General features: G+C 36.6%; 1 protein-coding gene across 1 annotated transcript in view; it reads left to right on the top strand.

The window, feature by feature from the left end:
* Nucleotides 1-22044, top strand: part of CLCA2 (chloride channel accessory 2) — a 32808-nt gene that overhangs the window by 2192 nt on the left and 8572 nt on the right. The window contains exons 3-11 of the mRNA XM_004679179.2: nt 3334-3484; nt 6188-6296; nt 7557-7716; nt 10031-10258; nt 12629-12859; nt 13899-14076; nt 14786-14892; nt 17479-17703; nt 20101-20371. Of these exons, the coding sequence (XP_004679236.1) occupies nt 3334-3484; nt 6188-6296; nt 7557-7716; nt 10031-10258; nt 12629-12859; nt 13899-14076; nt 14786-14892; nt 17479-17703; nt 20101-20371 (1660 nt within the window). The remainder of the gene's footprint in view (nt 1-3333; nt 3485-6187; nt 6297-7556; nt 7717-10030; nt 10259-12628; nt 12860-13898; nt 14077-14785; nt 14893-17478; nt 17704-20100; nt 20372-22044) is intronic.

Genomic DNA, 22044 nt, shown 5'->3' on the forward strand with positions numbered 1-22044 from the left:
AGAAGTGCTGGGATGCCATGGTACAGTTTTCCTTTATTTTGTAATTTGATATTAAATATACAGACTGTTTTATTTCTTTTTAATGAGCTAGTATAAGTTTCTAGCATTGTATAGGTTTCAGGTGTACAATTTCTCACTCAGAAAATACCCAACCATTATCTACCATCAAGTAATTAGTCCCCTTGATTTATTATATTCCTTCCTTCTTCCTTCCTTCCCTTTGGTAAGTTCTGTTCTGTTGGATTGTTTTTTAATTTTTCACAAATGAGTGAAATCATATGGTATTTGTCTTTCTTCTTCCAATTTATTTCACTTAGCATAATCCCTCAAGGTCCATCCATGTTGTTGCACATGGTTGAGATTTATCCTTTTTAATGGGTGAGTAGTATTCCATTGTGTATATATACCACATCTTCTTTACCCATTCATCTGTCACAAAGCACTTGGTTGTTTCCATATCTTGGCTCTCATGAATAGTGTTGCATTGAACAGAGAGGTAAATAGATATTTTCAAATTAGTTTTGTAATACTCTTTAGGTAAATGCCCAGAAGTGGGATTACCACATCATATGGAATTATACTGTTTTTAAGATTTTGGGAAACTCTAAACTCTTTTCTACAGTAGCTGCACCAATTTACATTCTCACCAACAGTGAATAAGGGCTCCTTTTCTTTATATCATTGCTAACTCATTTCCTGTCTTTTTGATAAGAGCCATTCCATTCTACACAGTCTGAGTTGAAATCTTATAATGGTGTTGATTTGTGATTGGATTGTATGTTTATTTATTTTTTTATTTGTATAAGCTGTTTTTATAATTTGGGTATTAACCCTTTATCTCACATACTATTTGCAAGTATCTTCTTCCATTTAGTGGGCTGAATTTTCATTTTAATAATGGTTTCTTTTGCTGTTCAGAAACTATTTAGGTTGATACAGACTCATTTGTTAGTATTTTCTTGCTTATCTCAGTGTTGGAGATGAATCCACAGTGATATCACTAAAGCTTATTTAAAAGAGCTTATTATGATGTTTGTATTCTTCCATGGTTCCAGGTCTTACATTTAAGTCTTTAATTCATTTTGAATTAATTTTAATATAATGTTATAAGATAGTACATTTTAATTTTATTTTTTTACATGTGGCTTCCAGTTTTCCCAGCACAATTATCTTATCAAAGATACTCTCCTTTATTTATTCAATGCTATTGTGTGTGTTGTGGTTTTTTTTTTTTTTTTTTTGGTAGTAAATTAATTGTACATACACCTGTGGCTTTATTTCTGGGCTACTGTGTGCCTGGTTTTGTTCTAATACCACAGTTTTGACTATTGTAGCTTTGTAGTACAGTTTGAAATTAGGGAGCACAATAACTTCATTTTTGTTCTTTTCTTCTCAGATTTGTTTTGGATATTTGAAGTCATTTGTGGTTCCATAGAAATTTTAGGATATTTTGGTCCTATTTCTTTAAAAAATTACCCTGGGGATCTTAATGGGGATTTTGTTTAATCTGCATATTGCTTTAGATAAAATGACAATTTTGAAATATTTATTCTTCCAGTCCATGAGCATGGAATGTCTTACCAGTTTCGTGTGTCTTCTTCAGTTTATTTCAACAGTGTCTTGTGGTTTTCAGTGTACACATCCTTTACTTCCTTGGGTAAACTTATTTATAATTTTTTCTTTTTCCTGCAATCATAAATGATATCATTTTCATTACTTATTTTTCTGCTTTCATTGTTTGTATATGGAAACACAACAGATTGTAGCCTGCCACTTTATTGTATTCATTTATTATTTCTTACAGGTTTTTGGGGGGAAGGGTGTAACATTTAGGGTAGTGTGTACACACATATATAAAATCACATACAAATATCACATAATCTGCATATATTGAAGTTTTACAAATTCTTTCCCAACCCAAATACTAAAAATTGTTCCGCAGGGCCTCCTCCAGGTTTATAGTATAGGAAATAACAGTGGCCAAAGTGGCTCCTCTTACTATTTAAATTCTTAGCTCCCCTTTGGAGTCACTCTTTCAATAGTGGAATGGTGTAGCAATACAGATAGCAATCCTATACCTTGAAGTAAAAGGCTTTTAAATGCATTTGATTTGTGATTAGTTAAGAGCATTTTGAAAGTACCTGGTCATGGAGCTAGGAGAGAGCTAGGAAAGAAATCTGGCAGCTATTAAGTCTCAAGTGAGTGTTAGGAATTCCATCTTTATGACTTATTCTCACACACTAATATTTGTTGTCATTATAATTAAGAGATCTGAGGCTTAAATCAGGTATGAGTTTTTTCCTAAGTCAAAAACTGTTAAATTACAGAGCCACAATTCAAATTTATGTCTCATTGATTCCTTTTGTTGGCATTGCCTTGCCAAGTCCTTTATTTGAATTCCTATTTTCCTAAAAATAAATATTATTATAAAAGTAATTCAAGCTCATTGTGAAAAAAATGAAACAATGTAGAAACAACAGGAAATAAAAATGAAGTACTACTTCCTCTACTCCTCAGTGTTTGTACACACACACTCACATTACACATACAGAAATATAGTGATAATTACATATTTATTTATTTATTTATAGACCTGGTGTTCCAACACCAGCTTTGGTGTTCCCAAGAAAAAGTTAGCATCTTTAATTTCTAAAGGCATGTTATTTTGTATTCCTAAAAATAAACCACATTGTATATAAAATTGATTCTCTAATGGTTACTTACATAGATATCCACTTTAGTTTTGAGCTTAAAATATTGTGTTTCAGCATTAGTAATTGAAAGTGATCAAGGTAAAATTAAGTATAACTTCAATAGAATGATATGTTGTTGATGTATTAGTTATGTGAATAAAAGAGTAAGACATGTCCTATTGTTTTGCACTGATGAATAAACTCACAGAAAGTCATTCATAAAAGTTCATAACATTTTCCAGTGAACTTTTGAATGATATATAAATGTTCTTAACATTTCTCCATATGTTTTTACTATATTTATAGTGTTTTATAATGTCAGAATGTTATTGTACAGACTTCTGACAAACCTTAAATCTGGTAATTGGGAAGACTAAGTAAAAGGCTCCATAAATTTTTTCTAAATTCTAAAAAATACACATTTTTGAAGGTGCTAAATAATTTTCCTGATATTTAGTTGTGAGTGGATTTAAAACTCCATCCATTAGGCAGTTTAAAAATTTTGTGATTGGCAAACAATTTAAACAATAAAATGTACAAATCTTAAGTGTACATTGCAAAGTTTTAACAAATGTATATGCCTAGTTACCAACATCACTGTTGGCATCTAGACTATTATAAGACATTTCTTTTAATTCAGGCAAATGTCGTAGTGACTGACTGGTGCGGGCCACGTGGAGATGATCCATATACCCTACAATACAGAGGGTGTGGAAAAGAAGGAAAATACATTCATTTCACATCTAAATTTTTACTAAATGATGGTTTAACAGCTGGCTATGGATCACGAGGTAAGTGTGGCCAACAGAGAAAGATCTTGAGCAATACTCTTTACAATATTCTGTGGTTAGTGTTAAAAGCAACTCAGAGAGCCTGAAACATGTCAAGGATTTGCCATTTGGATGAGACCATGTATCCAGGAAAAGCTGAGGGGCAAAGTGAGCAGAAAGAGTTAAGTGTCTAACTAGTGGCACAGACCATGAGTACAGTAAGAAAGGACAACATATTTTGAGTTGGGCAGAAAAGGGGACCTTTTTGGGCCCTCTCTGGAGGCACAACGGGTTAGGATGCAACACTGCAAGCTAGCCACAGCCACTTCAGTGCAAGTTTAATCCCCAGTCAGGGAAGTGATCCACATGGTCCGGCAGATGTCTCCTGTCTCACCTGCTGCTCCTCTCAGCAGTGTACTTCATCGATCTGCCTGTTCTGCTCCCACTGTGAAGCCTCTCACTGCCCCTGTACCTCTGGCCTGTACCCCAGTTCTATATGCATAAATAAACAAATATTTAAAGAAAAGGAGGTCTTTTCTCAAAGGGAGGATCCTTCAGACTGAATATCATTTCAATGAATGGGTAGAAAGTGAGAATAGCAAGAAGAATATGAACAAAATTGTGGCGGTGAAAAAATACAGAGCAAGTTTGAAAGATGCACACAGTAGCCTCCACTGATGTGTAGAATGTGTGAGGAGAGAACTGACACTGACTTGTAAGCACAGGAGTGACACCACTGAAGCTGTGCTTTAAAGGTAAATCTGACTGTGCAGTTAATCTGGTTCTCTCAGAATGTTGAGAGAGAAACTGGATATCAGAACAACTAATCTCCTCACATGAGATGAGATGAGTAAGAGGGAGGCAATGACATGTGGACAAGAGAGACAGAAATTAGGACAATAAGAACTGCCTGTGTGCCATACTTGAGTCTGGTACACAGATATAGACTCAATTATAGATATAGAGAAGCAGTTGCTGATGCTGGTGGGAAGGCCCAGGCTGATGGCTGCCTGCAGTTTGGGGGAAATGCTGAAGACTAGGTGTCGGGACACATTTGTCAGATGTGATATGAGGAAGAAAACATCATTCAAGAGCTCTCTCATTCTTAACATTTTTAATTTTGATATTCACATTCTGTAGTGCCTTTTAAGTGATGTTTTCACTTTTACCCCCAATTAAATTTGAATAGATTGTGTTATCCTCTATTGTTAGCAGGAAGTAGAGTGGTATGTTCTATAAAGCATACTTATAAGAAAAGCTTTTTTCCTGATAACTATGGGGTGCTGATAAGTCTGCACAAATATATGACTTCACCAGAGTTTGTAAATTCCACAAGTAGGCATGGACTTTCCTTACTACTTTCAGCCCAGACAGTGCCCTCCCTTTCTTTGTTGCCAGATCCAAAAATTGTGCAATATGTCACAGGCTGATTCAGCACAGAAAATACTTCCTAGGTTTCAAGAATTAAGAATAATTTAGAGAATGTAAAAGTACATTTTAGGAAGGGCATTAATCTAGAAAGCTTCTATTTGGGGGAAATCGGTTTTAATCTGGCAATTGAAGGAAATACAAGACTTATAGAGATCTGATGGTTGCCATAAGCCAAGGATTGGAGTTAAATATAAACATGGAGAATCAGGGATAAAATAGAAAAGACCACCAACCACGATGTTCCTTCCTCCCCCCACAAGCCCCTGGGTTCAAGCATTGCTATAAATGGGAAAATTACCTACAACAAAAAGTAAGTAAGCTTGGACAACAGACTAAAGAATAGGAAAACTTTTTTGCTTTGTGTTTTGGTCTGTTGACAGCTCTGGCAGAATACCATACACTGGATAGCTTATAAACAACAGAAATTTGTTTCTCACAGTTTTGGAGGCTGGGAAGTCCAAGATAAAGCTCTGGTAGATTAGCTATCTGACGAAGAACCACTTCCTGGTACACTGGACATTCTGAGTCCTTATATGGTGTAAAGAGGAAGGGGATTTCTTGGAGTCTCTCATCTAAGGGCTTTAGCTTTCTTGATGATGGCTATATCCTCATGTCCTAACCATCAGCCAAAGTCCTCACCTCCTACTACTACCCCATTGGGTGTTAGGATTTCAACACATGAATTTGGGGGACAAACATACAGTCCATAGCACTCACATATGCTGCTTTCCTCTTCTCCAAATTCTGAAATTAAAGGCCTATATGAAACTAGTCTGTTAGAAAGCTTCCATGGAAAAATGCAAGGATATGGGACTCTTTACTAGTTTTAAGTAGATGTACAATCATTGAGTTGCTGGCTTGTGTTTACAGGACTAAACATTTTCATATTGCCTCTTTTATGTTCATAGGAGATAAGGTAGAAACAGATGGACATAGGTTGGGGAAGGGGCAAGCTGAAGAGAGAACTGCACTTCAACCCTTTGGAATGAGTACAACAATGAATGACTTAACAGGCCTGAAGGACAAATATAGGATGGGTGGTCCCACTGGGCTTTATCATTTAGCCTAGGAGGGGAGTTGTTTATATTATTCTAGGTTTGTGTAATTATGCTCTGTGACTTGCCCACAATGACAAAACTGCCTGACACATTTCTCAGAAGGTTATCTCATTGTTAAGTAATGCAAGGCTGTATATGTGGTCAAACAATGTTACAATTTCACTGATTAAGACCCCATACAGAGATTTTAGGAACTAAAAAAAAAAAAAAAAGCAGAAGCTCCTTTTTTCTACAGGCAGAGTGTTTGTGCACGAATGGGCTCATCTCCGATGGGGTGTGTTTGATGAATATAACAATGAGAAACCATTCTACATCAATGAGCGTAATCAAGTTAAAGTAACAAGGTTAGTGATTTTTCCTTACCTTTAAGATTTATGTTTTTAACTTTAAAATAAAGTTGATAGGGCCCTCCTTGGTGGCGCAGTGGGTTAAAGCACTGCACTAAGAAGCTAAAGCCACTTCCGCATGAGTTCATCCCCGCCTGCCCCAGAGGTGACCACATGGCACTGCAGACCTCTCCTGACCCGCCCGCTGCTCCCCTCAGCAGTGTACTTTGTTGATCTGCCTGTTCTGCTCCCCACTCTGTCTCGGGTGAATCCTCTCATCACCCTCTCATCTCTGGCCTGTACCCCAGTCTGCATGCATAAATAAATAAATCTTTAAATAAATAAATAAATAAATAAAGTTGATAACGGCAGCTAAAACAACAGCTGAGGAGGAGATTCTTTCAGTTTTCAGATTTTCTTGCATCTAAAAACTGGTAAATATATCTGTTTCAAATATCAAAACAAGATAAAGATTATACTCACATAGCTCACTATTGCCATGGCTTCAACCTATTATCTTGCATCACCTCTAGGTTTTTATTAGTTTCTTACTTATTTTTTCAAATTTCCTCAGGTAAATTCAAATAAATGTGAAGATATTTTTTTTAATTTTTTTTAAAGTGCATTGTATTCTATTGTGTGGAAGTACCTTATTTTTAATCAGTTCCCTACTATCAGCCAAGTGGATTTTTCCCAATCTTTTTACATCAACAATAATACTACAGGTCATCATGCCATATGTATGATTACTTGCGTTTGCAAGCAGATCTACTGAAGTGTTTCCAAGACTCCTCTGGGACAAGGGTACCCTCAGCTGTAATTTGGATGGAGACTGATTCCTCTCCTAAATGTTGTATTGTTTCATATTCCTGTTGACAGCATTTGAGATTGCTCATTTAGTAAGGAGTCCTTCTGTATTTTATCATTATGTACTCATTTTATTCTTCCTCTGATGTATAAATATGAACTCCAAGATCTCTGACTTAGGTCAGAGATGATGACCTGAGTCAAATGAATGATGAATGATGTTCATTCTCTTCCTTGGAGATCTAGAAGGTCATATTGACTTCTAGTTATTGACCTTGTTATTTGGTAAAGTTGTTGGGATATAGAAAGTCTCATAAATAGCAAACACTTTAGCATACAGAAGAACACATTTCTAAATAAATGAACTTTAAGATTTTTAAGGTTTTATGTATACCCAGAAAGACTTGCAACAAACTGTTTTATGAAGAAGAAAAATAAGTATTTAAAATAGATGTGTTTCTCTATTTTCAGGTGTTCATCTAACATCACAGGCACTTTTGTGTGTGAAAAAGGCCGCTGTTCCCAGGAAAACTGTGCTATTACTAAGCTTTTCAAAGAAGGATGCACATTTATATATAATAGCACCCAAAATGCAACTGCATCAATAATGTTCATGCAAAGTTTATCTTCTGTAAGTATGTTCTTGGAATTCCAAACTTATCCATCTTTTCCCAAGGTAGTCTGATATGTTTTAGGTATTTAAACATACAAATAAGATTCACTACATTTTACAGCTTGGGGTATCTTAGAGTTCACCTAGTTTTTATTTTAGATTAAAAAACAGCTAAGACACCTCCTCCCCTGGAAGATGGTCTCTAAAAATAGGTTAGACCTTTTGAAAAAAAAATAGCTAAGATCTCCCCCCCCCCACCACAATCCCCAAAGATGGTCTCTAAAAATAGATTCTTTTGGAAAAATGATTATTGCTTCTCAGGGAAGGTGATTTAATAAAGGAAGCATTGGAGATCTCAAAACAAATTACTCATATGTTAATATTCCTTTATCCTTTCCTAGGAAAGTGTACCAAGTTAATACAAGTGATATAACACATGATTATATTGTACCTATTTGAAGTTTCAAACTACTCTTTAAGCCCACTTTCTAATTCCTACACATGTATTGTCACTAAAGCATAAAAAGAAAAGTTAGGTGTTGCCATGGAGGTCCACTAACCTTAGCTTTGCAGGTATTAAGTCATTTAACCTGTTAGTATTCTACACTAACAAGAGACTGTACACAAATCCAGAACATTATTTAAAAAAATTTTTTTTGAAAAGAATATTCTTTCATGAGGATCTAATATTTTAACTGCTGGAGAGTTCATTCCCTCTGAAGAAAGCAGCATGGAACTGCCAGAAACTTGCTCTGAGAGCATGGGGTCAGAAAGGAGAGAGTTTGGAGACACAGAGTTCTGGTGGCATCAGCCTTCATGAGTATCTCCTTTTATCTTCACAGAAAGCTAAATCATGCCTGTGGTCATCTTTCCTTGGGGCTGGAATACTGTGGCCATGTGCCTCTGAGAAGTTTGCTCTTTGTTTCCATAGATGACCATGCTTTGAATTGACATGCTCTCTTTTTAGATGACTATCTTTTTTCTAGTCTGTTGTAGTTATTACTAGGAATCAACTTAAAGGTGATATTTTTATATGTCTTGTCTGATCCACTATGTTTAATTTATAGCTTTAATATCTGAAGACAATCTAATTTCATTCAAATTACTCGTTTCTTGGTATTATCTTTCACTGATATCCAGTCAAAAAAGTTCTATAAACTCCTAACCACAGTTGTGAACTTTGAGAATGTGTTAAATATAAACATCAAGAAAAAAATAGGTTCTACTCCTATGCTATCCATGCTACTAAGAAAGTTGTGTCCTTCAGCAATTACTAAATTTTCTAAGCTTCAGCTTCCTCTTTTATAAAATTAGAGATGGCTCTAAAGTCTATAAGACTTTTTCTAGGGCAAAGTGTTCATTTCTCCATAAGCAGGATGCATCTACTCTTTGTAGGAATAAGTCACTGGAAATTTATGGTGACATATGACTTCAAAATGCAAACTTAACTTTTAAAAGTGGTGCTGGCACAGGTTAATTTTTATTAAATGAGTTTTATCTACATTTCCAGATAGTGCAAATCAGGAAGTAAATTTAAGTTGGCTTTTTCCTTATCCTGCTATTGCAGAAATCAATATTTGAACTAGATCATTTGATATTTCTTGAGTGATTAATGAATAATTAAAGGTGTGGTATGAATCCAAAGAAGGGGCAGCCAAGATAACATCTTCTGAGGTGTTTTCTTTAACACAATATTAAATTAAGGAAAGTGGAGATTATTTTGCTTTGAATATTTGTATATATCATAGTCTTCAAAGCAAAATAATATATATATACACACACATACATATATATTCATACACACACACACACACACACACACAAGGTTTTCCCTGTATTATCCAAGTGAAATAAACTTATATAGTTTATTGGTAATGAAAGGGTGCCAGTGTTTCAAGCAGAGGGTAGCAAGGTTTATTAATTGTCATTCTTTTTTTCAACTTTTTGTTTTTATTTTTATTTATTTTTTGTGGGGTAGAACTGGTATGTAGACCAGAGGTGCAGGGGTGAGAGGATTCACCAGAGACAGAGTAGGGAGCAGAACAGGTGGATTTACTGAAATACACTGATAAGGGGAACAGCAGGTGAGACAGGAGAGGTCTGTAGCATGTGGGTCATCTTCCTGTCCAGGGGATCAGACTTAGACCATAGTAGTGACAGTGCTGGGATTAATCCTGTAGGCCACCAGAGAGGACCTTTAAACTCATCTTGAAATAAAGAAGGGCATCACTATAGATTCCTCATTTCCCATGTTCCATCTCACCTTTCCTGCATTTTTGTTCGTTAACCGTGAGAGGTATGTTTACAATGTTAGGTTTTGTTTTCTATCTAGGTGGTTGAATTTTGTAATGCAACTACCCACAACCAAGAAGCTCCAAACCTGCAGAACCAAATGTGCAGCCTCAGAAGCACCTGGGATGTAATCACAGACTCTACTGACTTTGGCCATAGCTTTCCCATGACTGGGACTGAATTTCCACCTCCGCCCATATTTTCCCTTGTACAGGCAGGTGACAAAGTGGTTTGTCTGGTGTTGGATGTCTCCAACAAGATGGCAGAGGTGAGATTTTGAACTAAAATGGTTATAAATCATTCATCATTTTTTTCTATCAGTTTTAATTTTTTTTTTTTTCATAAGGTAAGGGCAGAAGAGGAAGAGCACAAGGGTTGAGAATAGTCATGGACATTATCTCTCCTTGGGGCATGAGAAAGAAATTCAAAATGTGGCCCAGAAATTAAGACAAACAAAATCCACAGATAATTCCTAATCCTCATTTTTGTTGATGGCAAACTTCTCTTAGTCAGACCTTTTTTCAAAACTCTGATACATAATGAAAGGGTCCTATCTAATCAAATTGCACTCACTGGTAGATATGCATGTCTGAAGCAAAAGACTGAGTTTGCAGTGAGTGTGTATAGATGTTTTGTGCACATTTTATATGCCATTGTGAACAGAAAACTGAATCTCAGTCATCAGGCAATAATCGTGAAGCCTTCCAGAAATTCACTCTAGAAAGTTCTAGAGTTCTGACAGTAGTTAAAGCCTTAGCCTTTGATATCAGGCAAATAGGCTTTAAATTCTGGCAGCTTAAATTTACTCTCTGTGTAACCATGAGCAAAATAACCTTTCTGCAACTCAGTTTTCTTATTTGTAAAATAGGGATAATTTATCTACTTTAATACTTCAGAATCAGCTCATCCTGCCTCATAAGAATTGTTTAATTTTTTAAAAATCTGAAAGTCAGGTATAAAACACAGCCATTACTAAAAATTAAACTATGTAGACATAATTAAATGAAATATATAAAAACTCACATAATAAATATATGATACTCATCACTGTCAAATATTTCTCCACTACTATTTTTTGATAGTTTTTATGTTCTGAAAAAGTAAACTACAGTCTGTCGATTAAGTTTGGCCCACTACCTATTTTTGCATAGACCATGAGCTAAAAGGGGTTACTTTTTACAAAATTTACAGAAAAATCAAAAGAATAATAATAATCAATGACAAGTACAAAGTACATGAAATTCAGATTTCTGTGTCCATACAGATTTATTGCACACAGCAATATTTATTTGTGTGTGTGTGTGTATGTATATACATATATATGTAATATATATGTGGCTGTTTTCATGTTAAAATAGTAAAAGTGAATTGTTGCACAGAAAACTGATGGTCCAACAAGCCTAAAATATTTATTTTTTGGCTCTTTACAGAAATTATCTGCTGATCCCAAATCTCTGTGCCTGAGGTTATTTCTCACCTATATTATCTACATGGATCTGCTATTACAAATCACTTCCCAACACTGCAATTAGTGTTATCACATTGACAAATTGAAATTAGTGTGGTGGGAGTCAATTGCAAACAAATATGGATATCTCTTTTACACCAGAAGGCCAGTTTTAAACATTTAACAGGACAGTGCCATCTATTTCATAGGGTTGATGAGGGGGAATAAATGAGATAATGAATACGAATTTTTGGTTCATAAGCAACATTGCTATTTTATTGCCCTAATGGTCCAAAGGGAGAATTTATCCTCTTGCCTTCTCTGGATCAATAGTTCTGGAAAATTTGCTTTTTTGGGACTCAACTGTGAAATATGATCAAAAATATGATCAAAGCCCCATGATTCATTCAGTATCTGGATAATTTCATAATCGTATTTGTCTCAAGTGACTAGAACATGATCTTCTCAAATATGGATTCAGAGTTAATATATTGGTTGTCTGCCCAGCCTACTGTTCTTATCACCTTCAAAACAAGTGATCATAGTGAATTCATTAGTAGCATCATCTGCCCAAACCTTGTCACAAATACTACTTTATGCTTGACTAGCACTTTAAAGTATAAAGGTATATCATACATGTTCTTAGTTGTTCCTCAGATTATTAAATTATTAAATCTAATCTAACTATAAGAAAGTTTTTATCATCCAACTTTACAAAGTGCTCAGTCTCAGATGACCATGGTAACAGAGGTTAGTGACAATACAGGCACTAACCTAGAACTAATCTTCCTCTCTATTATAAGGTCTCTTTGCAATATCCTCTGTTACTCAGACTTTATTTTGAAAGAAAAGCTACAAAACACATCTCAATGGGTTCCACAGAACTTGAATTCTGAGTTGGAAAGAAATAATAGGGATATAGGTTCTTACAGGTGGAATTATAAGTAATTTGTTGGGGGCAGGTTTTCAAATCACTCCTCCCTCCCTGAAAAGAAGTCATTTCTGAACCTGCATTTAATTGTATAATATCCTAGCTTTGTACAACTCTACACCTCAAAAAAGTATAATCCAGTACCTCTATAGAATTAACAGAGATATTTTCTAATTAAGTTACTTTCATGCTTTTGCCTACCAATCAAATGTTATTACTGTCTTCCACCTCATCCCCTTGCCATTCTTTTTGGGACATAGGCTGACAGACTCCTTCGACTGCAACAAGCAGCAGAATTTTATTTGATGCAAATTGTTGAAACTCAAACCTTTGTGGGCATTGTGACTTTCAATAGCAAAGGACAGATCAGAGCCCAACTACACCAAATTAACAGTGATGATGACCGAAAACTGTTGGTTTCATATCTGCCTACTACGGTGTCAACTGAAGCAGAAATCAGCATCTGCTCAGGACTTAAGAAAGGATTTGAGGTACCGTAGAGCACCCAAGTCTTGGTTCACAATAACTCTCCTTTCTCTTATTTTGTATCTGTGGTAACTTCTAATTTGGGACAATCTGTATAGTGTGGTAATAATGGACTCAGTCACAGACAAGTAATGAAAATTTTCTTTTATAGATAAAAATGCCTTCATCACTAAAAACCCTGCAACTAGCAAAGTACCTGATATTTAACAATTTCTTAGTAAGTGCTTGCTGAAGGATGATTAATAAATTAAAACAATGGTGAAGACTGGGAGACTTCACATTAACTGGACAATTGTGAACACTGACCTTATCCATTCTGGAAGTGTCCTGGCTGTGCCCTTTGTTATTCTTGGATTTTCCAGTCAACATTAGCATGTCTGATTCCTGCCTATAATTATAGACCCCAAACAAACAATCAGATATGGCCAGAGACATTGTTTCATTATGGTAGAGTATATCTAAATCAGCTTAGTTTGGATGTGACGCCTAGAATGCAGTCACACTTCAAGTGTCTGGTAGCAAAGACAATGTACTAACTGCAGTTGTTGTTCCCTAAAGACAAGAACTTCTCAACCTTGGCTACCCATTGAAATCACCTAGAGACTAAAAATCCTGATGTCTGGCTTTAATTTAGAGATCCTGATTTAATTGCTTTGGGTCATAGCCTGGAAGTTAAAAGTGTTTAAATCTCCCCATGATTCTATTATGTAAGCAAGGCTGAAAACCATAGCTCTAGGCCTCTTCCTGGTCAGTCACTATATCTGAGAGGCAAAACCTAAAACAATAGTGTCCCATCACAGCCTCTAAGACAGGAACTGTTCTAAACTAAGGCATGTCAAGGTGACTCAAATAGGAAGAGTCCCTGTTCCCAAAAACTCAGTCATGGCATGTAGGGTGATAAATGATGTGATGGATGAGTTGAGGATTAAATGCTCCAGAGGACCTAGAAGAGATTCATCCCCACTGAATTGGAATGACAATGAATTCTGTCCAATAAGACTATTTGCATTACATTTGCTCCCAAATAACATAATGTCTGTCCAGGTGGTTGAAAAGCTGAATGGAAAAGCCTATGGCTCTGTGATGATATTAGTGACAAGTGGAGGTGATGAGTATATTGGCAACTGCTTACTCACTGTGCTCAGTAGTGGTTCAACCATTCATTCCATTGCCCTGGGTTCATCTGTGGTTGAAAACCTGGAGGAATTATCACATCTTACAGGTAAATACATTTCTAAAAACAAAATTTGAAGCATTTTTTTAACCGGAATATTGAAAGCACAATCATGAAACTCAGACTATGTTAACAGAGTGAATGACTTACTTGAGCTGAAACCTGCCAACATTTTGCTGATTTTTAAAACATTTTCCCAAGAAGGTATTGCTTTTCTACATCCAATGAAAACATCATGTTTGTAATTTCTTTGTTAAACCTGCCTCAGAATGAATAATCATGGAGCTAGAAAAAAAAAAATGTTTAAGATTAAATTTTTGTTGACTTGAAATTAAGTACAGAATAATTTTACCTTTTATTTCTTATAGTCAATAAAATATGGTATTCTGGTTTTAAAATCCCAAGCTGGCTTTATTGATTTTGAGAACAAAGTTTTCAAAATGTAAATCGATAGCAATGAAGATATGTAACAACCTGTATTATCTAGAAATTACCGTCATTACAAGATTATTCAATAAATACTTATTGACTTTTATCATGTACCAGGTCGATACTACAGCTGTGAATAGAACAAACAAAACCATTAGACCTCTGACCATGTGGTCACATAGTACAGCAAGGAAAGACAAGCAAATAAGCTCCTTTTCCCTCCAATGAATCTTCTTATGCAGCAGAGATGTTGGCAAGACTTAATGTTTAATATTACTTTTGCTATTTTATACATTTTAAACATTAACCTCCCCATCATGTATTTCAGGTGGCTTAAAATTCTTTGTTCCAGACATATCAAATTCCAATAGCATGATTGATGCTTTCAGTAGAATTTCCTCTGGAACTGGAGACATTTTTCAACAAAGCTTTCAGGTCAGAATCTTTTTCATATTATACTTACAGAAGTGGTGGGCTAGGGGAAAGGAAAATACATGACTGGGCTAACTTCCCCATTAACTTTTTGAATATGTAATGAAACATGTGAGGAAAAAAATACTGTTTTGCACAAAAAGCCTCTAATGAGTTTCTTGGTGTCACCAGAGCAGGGATGTAGTACAGCAAATGGAAGAATATCGCAGCCCTATGAGTTAGTTTTTGGAATTGCTCCTTGAGGTTTCAAAGTTTCTAAGCAGAGCTTATTCTTTCCTCCTGACTCAACATAGGCATGGAGACAGGGGTGGAAAAAGCACAAGGGACTCCAGTGATGGTGCATGGGTGAATTGGTGGTGGGACTTTCACAGGGAACCCATATATTGTACAAGAAGAAAGGAAGATATAATGAATATAATTTTAAAAATTAAAAAACAAAAGTAGGCATGGGAGTAGGGATGAGGTGGAGATAAGGCCCAGAATAAAAGTCAGAAAATTGTATTTAGTTTTAGTTCTATAATAATTTTTCATGGATCAGAATCCATTTTGGTTTTGCTTCCTTAAATAACTCTGAAACTGGCCCTCCCTGGTGGCGCAGTGGGTTAAAGCACTGCACTAAGAAGCTTAAGCCACTTCCACAGGAGTTCAATCCCCGCCTGCCCCAGAGGAGACCATATGGTGTGGCAGACCTCTCCTGACCCGCCCGCTGCTCCCCTCAGCAGTGTACTTCGTCGATCTGCCTGTTCCTGTTCCCACTCTGACCCTGGTGAATTCTCTCACCCTCCGCATCTCTGGTCTGTACCCCGGTTCTGTATGAATAAATAAATAAAATCTTTAAAAAAAAAACTGAAACTTTTGCTTTGGGTGAAAAGTATCAACTGTTTCTTTAAGTTCTAAAAGTTTCTAAATATTATCTCTGCTACCACCATTTACTTAATTTTGCTAACAAAAACATCCTCAAATCAAGTGATTATTTAAAAGGGTCAACTTTTTTCTGAATACTTTAAAGCTGTTTTGTACCATAACTGAATACTATTTTGATCAGAATTTTTTATTTATTCATACAGAACTGGGGTACAAGCCAGAGGTACAGGGGTAGTGAGAGGCATCACCAGACAGAGTAGGGAGCAGAACAGGCAGACTGACGAAGTACACTGCTGAGGGGAGCAGCGGGCGGGTCAGGAGAAGTCTGCCACATCATGTGGTCATCTCCTGGGCGGGGGATAGAACTGGCACTGAAGTGGTTGTGACCAGCTGGAAGTGCTGAGTCCTAACCTGTTGTGTCACCAGGGAGGGCCTATTTTGGACAGAATTTTATCTGTGTTTCCTCACAGAAGGTAAGTGAAACTGCCATGTAAGTAACTTCAAGTAAACAATGAGGTCAGTAAATTATTCTTGGGAAATATTTAACATGAGGATTCTGTGTACACTAAAAGGCAATTACGATCATGTGAGTTATAAATGAAAATATAGATTTTACTACTATGGGTTCTTCTGAATAATCCTTTAACACAGTGATGGCTTTTTTATTTATAATGAATAAAAACAAATATTAAAGAGTAGAAAAACAAAAAATAATTCACGTGACTCCCATGTGTTTTATGGTTCCAAACTTGGTGACCTGCATTATCCCCCCTCCACTGAGGGAAAAAGCTACTTCTAAATCCCCTTCACCAGCTCAGAGCCCAGCACAGAATGAGCAAAGCAGTCAGCAGTTCACAAACATGTGTTAAATAGATTTGTGCAAATAATCTTCGGTGTCATTGCTGTCATACACCAATAAATTTTATGTTTTCCAAGTTTGATCGGTTTTACAAAGTGTAACTCATATGTACATTTCATGAATTCAGAATTGCAGTTATTTACAGACTAAACAATAGTGAAAGGCAAAGGCTCTCATGTCAGCTAACCTGGGTTTTAATCCAGTTCCATTTCCTTGCTGAGACCTTGGACAAATTATTTCTCTAAGTCTCATTTGTCCCATCTGTGAAATAAGGATAACAATACTGTCATCTCACTATTTCATAAATGAAATAATAATGGAAAGCAGTTAATTCAGTGCTAGACATCTGTTTGTAGTCTGTGTGTGTTACACATACCATACATATACACACAAACACATATATAGACCGAGGCATGATCCTGCACATGGCTTACTGTGAATGTCTAAATGATTTAATACCCCCCTGAAACCCAGTGTTTCATTTCTTATTAAAATACATACAAGTACCTGTACAGATTATATACAAATTGAACTGTTTAAACAAATTCTCAATCAAAAGTAGCTAGGGACTATGATTGCTAACCTGAAGTTAATATAGATTTGGATGAGAGTTAAGAATGAACCAAGTAAGATCTTTTAATAATGAACAGTGAAGTGACATTTGTACCAGTTATAACCAAAACATTTGTATTTACTATACTTCTATATTTTGCTTAGGTGAAACAACATTAAAAGTGATAGAAATATAGAATGTCAGAATTAAATGATTTTTATTTTTGCCAATTATTAAGTTTCAAAAGAGTGAAAAAGAGATGGAGTGATTTTGCATGCATTAGAAACTGTCACATATATATTCTCTTGAACAGCTTGAAAGTACAGCTGAGAATGTTAAACCTCACCATCAACTGAAAAATACAGTGACTGTGGATAACAGTGTGGGCAATGACACGACCTTTCTAGTCACATGGCAGACTAGTGGCCCCCCTGAGATTCTCTTATCTGATCCTAGTGGAAGAAAATACCACACAAATGATTTTATCACCAATCTAGCTTTTCGGTCTGCTCGACTCTGGATTCCAGAAACTGCTAAGGTAGGTGTGAGCTTGTTCATAATGACACTTAGTCAAGTACATGATTTTCAGTTGAATCACATAATCAAATGCATTGTGTAAAGGAAATCTTGTTCAAGTGTATCAAAATTTGCTTTATTTTTATTAGGAGGTATTTTGTGAACATAAAAAATTTAAGAGGAAATATTCGGTTATGTTCAAAATTTACATAATGGATGCCAGAGGCTTCAACAGTGTAAAGATAGTACAAATAATTTTATTTCCTTCTTTACACAATTCATAGTTATCTATATGCTTAGGAAAAAACCTCTACTAGAATTTATAATATGACTAAAGGCAATACACATGCTTTTGAGTGTCTATTGTCTGTTGAATCTTGCCCTATATGCTGTACAATAAAATGCCATGATAGGAATAAACAGGGAGGAATAGGAGCATACTGGAGGATGCCGGCATAGGGAAAGGGAGAATGCTTCCTAGAAATGCAGACATCAGAATGGAAATAAGTAAGATAAAAGAGGTGTGAGTGTCATTCTGGGCAGAGGAAGCAGTACATAGAAAGGGCCAGAGAAGAAGAATATGACTCTCTGTAAAACTACAACATGGAAACTGCCCAGCAGTATATAAGTAAGGTACAGATCTAGCAGAAGGAAAAAAGAGGAAGTAATGGTTCTAAACAGATGAGGCGGTAAGCCAGGAAGGGCTTCCAGTGCCAGTAAAGAGAGTAGGAGCTTGAATGCTAAATGTGACAGAAACCACTGAAGGCTTTAAGCAGTTTAGTGAATTGATGAGACCTACTTTTTTTTTTTTTTTAAAGATTTATTTATTTGTACAGAACTGGGGTACAGGCCAGAGATATGGAGGGTGAGAGGATTCACCAGGGACAGAGTGGGGAGCAGAACAGGCAGATCAACGAAGTACACTGCTGAGGGGAGCAGCGGGCGGGTCAGGAGAGGTCTGCCACACCATGTGGATCTCCTCCAGGGCAGGCGGGGATCGAACTCATGCAGAAGTGGCTTTGGCTTCTTAGTGCAGTGCTTTAACCCGCTGCGCCACCAGGGAGGGCCGATGAGACCTACTTTTGCACCACCTGACTGTAGTCTCTCCTCAACACCATTCCCCTGGGGGTATACCCCCGTCTTCCTACACCCCCCCACTTCCTTGCAGGTCACTGCTGGCAGCCTTGGCAGCTTCCCAGCCTGCAGGCTAGCCACCTTTCCCATCCATCTTCATCCCTTATACATTGATCCTCCTGAGGCATGATCCTGAGCAAACCTGTCCCCTACTCAGAATTCTTTGTTGGTCCCTGGACAAAATCTGTATGATTGCTAATACATACCGAGTCCTTCATTTCTCAATTCTGCCCAAGCTTATTTCTTAACCTTTCTCCCCCAAACCCTATGTTCTGCTTCTCCTTTACTTTTTTCTCAACTCATCATGTTCTTCTCATAATTGCAGCACTGGGAACACCCTATCTACTTTTTGCTGCCTTTGCCTAATTTCTTAGTCTGGTGTAGCTTCCCAGGAAAATGGTTCAACACACGAATCCCCCCCCAAAAAAAAAAAAAACAGGTTGGGTATAGATCAGTGATAACTTTCTACAGTGAGTCACAACGTAACTCATTTTCTCTCTTCTTCTTCCTGCTCACTTATGTTCCTCCTCTTTATTTCCAGGCAGCATTATGAATGAGGAAATAAGGAATTAATGTACTGTTTTATCAAATGAACAAATATCTGCTAATTTTAGTTTTAAGTTTTTTTTCGTCCAGACAATCTTTGCAGGTTTCACCCAGGCAGCCAACATAGGCTAACAAGAATGGTATTTCTGTAGATTATTCAAAATAGACCTTGAGGAATCCTGACTTATTAAAAAGCAGTATTCCTTTTCTTGGTTCCTGATGTGAGTTTTGTTGCTTGGATTTCTGGTTATAGGGGTGGTCATGGAAGACATAGAGGGGAAGAAGGATGCTATTGCTTTGTTGTCCAAGTTAACCACATAAATTTTAATTGTCTACTTAATTTGCTGTAATTTTCTCAGGTAAATGGAATAAAAATCTTGAACATTTTGAGTGAAGAGGTTCAGGTTGCAAAGTACTTTGAAACTGGACACTACTATTATCTTCTAAACTAAGATGTATCTTCCCTCACAAATAAATTCAGGATCTAATTTCCTAAAGCTTTACCTAATAATACCAGTTAGTTGTGCTGAAAAATCATGTAAATACTGAATTTAGCTAACCCTTATCCATTTTTTCCCCGGATACTGTTTGTGGTAGTTCAGAAAATGAAACATCAACAGAATGAGAACAAAAATTCTTGTTTTGATTAAATTAAATTACAGGCTGATGTTAGATTAAATTAATGGTTGGTATTTTTTCCTCTTTACACTTGATAAACAAAAAAGCCTTTGTTTTGAAGCCAGGACTCTGGACCTACACAGTGAACAATACTCACCATTCTCTTCAAACCTTGAAAGTGACAGTGACCTCCCGAGCCTCCCGCTTAGGCACATTCCCTGCCACTGTGGAAGCCTTTGTGGAAAGAGACAGCCCTCATTTTCCCCATCCTGTGATGATTTATGCAAATGTGAGAAAAGGGTTTTATCCCATTCTCAATGCCACTGTAACTGCTACCATTGAGCCAGAGAAGGCAGATCCTATAACGCTGAGACTTTTGGATGATGGAGCAGGTAAGAAAACAATGTGAACTCGGGAAAAGAGCACCCCAGAATGACTGTGTGTGAGCTAAGGGGAGTTAGGAAGTCTCTTCGCACCCAGCTCTTGGCTTTCACTTGCCATTGACACTGGCCACCTACAGCGAAGTCACACAGGGTCAGGCTTTACTAATCACTGAAATAATAAGATTGGACAATTGAAGTAGCAAATGAAAGCCCAACAGGTGAGATAACAGGGGCTGTGTCCTTAGATCCAATTATGAAGAAAAAAATTGGAAAATGAACCTAGGATCCAGGAGTTGACAATAGTCTCTTTGTTAGCCAACTAGCTGGGCTGAGAAGGCAGGACCAATGCCTTTTACTTGTGTGATGTGTAAGGTGGCCTGGCTGACAAGCCTAACAGAATCAGTATAGAGATTTTTCTACAACTAAAAAAAACAAAGTAAACTGAATAAAAGCTACTTCCCCATGCTCGTTTTTCACAGACAGAGCTGAGCGTCACACACCACGTGATCCCCAGCGTTCAGGCAAATGGCAGCACTTGAACTCTAAGTTATTTTGTCTTTCAAAAATATACTCTCTTGTCATTTTATAGTAGCTGTTTTGTTCTTTTCCTAAACTAAATGCACAATAACAATACACCTTAATATATGTGGGCAATTAGAACCGTTGGAGCATTGGCACTGCTGAAAAAATTCATATTCCTCCACTCTTTTTTCAAACATAAATTTTTTTCAAGAGCGTTAGGTTTGACAACCCATTAGCATGGCAATCCTGCATGACATTTAGGAGACAAAGTTCATTTAAAGGATTATAGTTCAAGTCCACCTCAGAGGGATTCCAGGGGAAGTCCTTTCACCAGGCCACCTGAAACAGATTCAAGTGACCCTGTCATGCTCTGATTGCTTATCCACAGTCACATTTTTTTTTTGAGATGGTCCATAAATGTACACTGAACAATTTCTGTGTCCCATCTGGACTGGAAATCCTGCTCTCTTAGAAAAGATCGCCTGAGTTGCTCAACAAGTTTAATGGTTATTCCTCTAAGCCATTTCATCTATTTGATTTCTACCCTAATATAAAAAACAATGGAAAATATTGCACAAGCATCAAAGTGTAAGTTTAGTTTTCTCCTCAGTACTTAACACACATATACATAGCTGTTTCATACTTAATAATAATGGGGAAATTTTTCTGCTAAAAAACATTAATGATGTTTTTAAATTTTTTTAATTGCTTTAACATTTAGAATGTATATCTTATGCACATTCTCAAATAATCATCATTCCAACTCTGTCAGATGTTATCCCCATTTTTAGGTAAGAAAATAGGCTCAGAGAGATGGTTTCAAAGTTACTAAGTGGCAAATCCAAACCTTAAAACCAAGTCCCCAGAAATCCAAGCCAGTGCTCTTTCCCATTTTTGTAATTCAGTGTTTAAAAGAGGTGCCACAGCCACTGTGTATGGAGAGGTTTTCTTTTATCACTTCCAAAAAAGATAGTTAATCACTAAACACCTCTTTGGGGGGTGAGGAGAGGAAATTGGATCAACAAAGGGGTGGGGAGAGCACAAGGGGAGCTCTTGCACACAGGTGAATTGGTGGGAGGGATTTCTTGGGGCCCCTACACAAATGGTAAAGGATACATGGTATGAAAATGAAGAATGATGTAAAAATTGTATAATTTTTT

The sequence above is a fragment of the Condylura cristata genome, unplaced genomic scaffold, assembly GCF_000260355.1.
Source record: "Condylura cristata isolate star-nosed mole 26May11 unplaced genomic scaffold, ConCri1.0 scaffold00008, whole genome shotgun sequence".
Taxonomy (NCBI): Eukaryota; Metazoa; Chordata; class Mammalia; order Eulipotyphla; family Talpidae; genus Condylura; species Condylura cristata.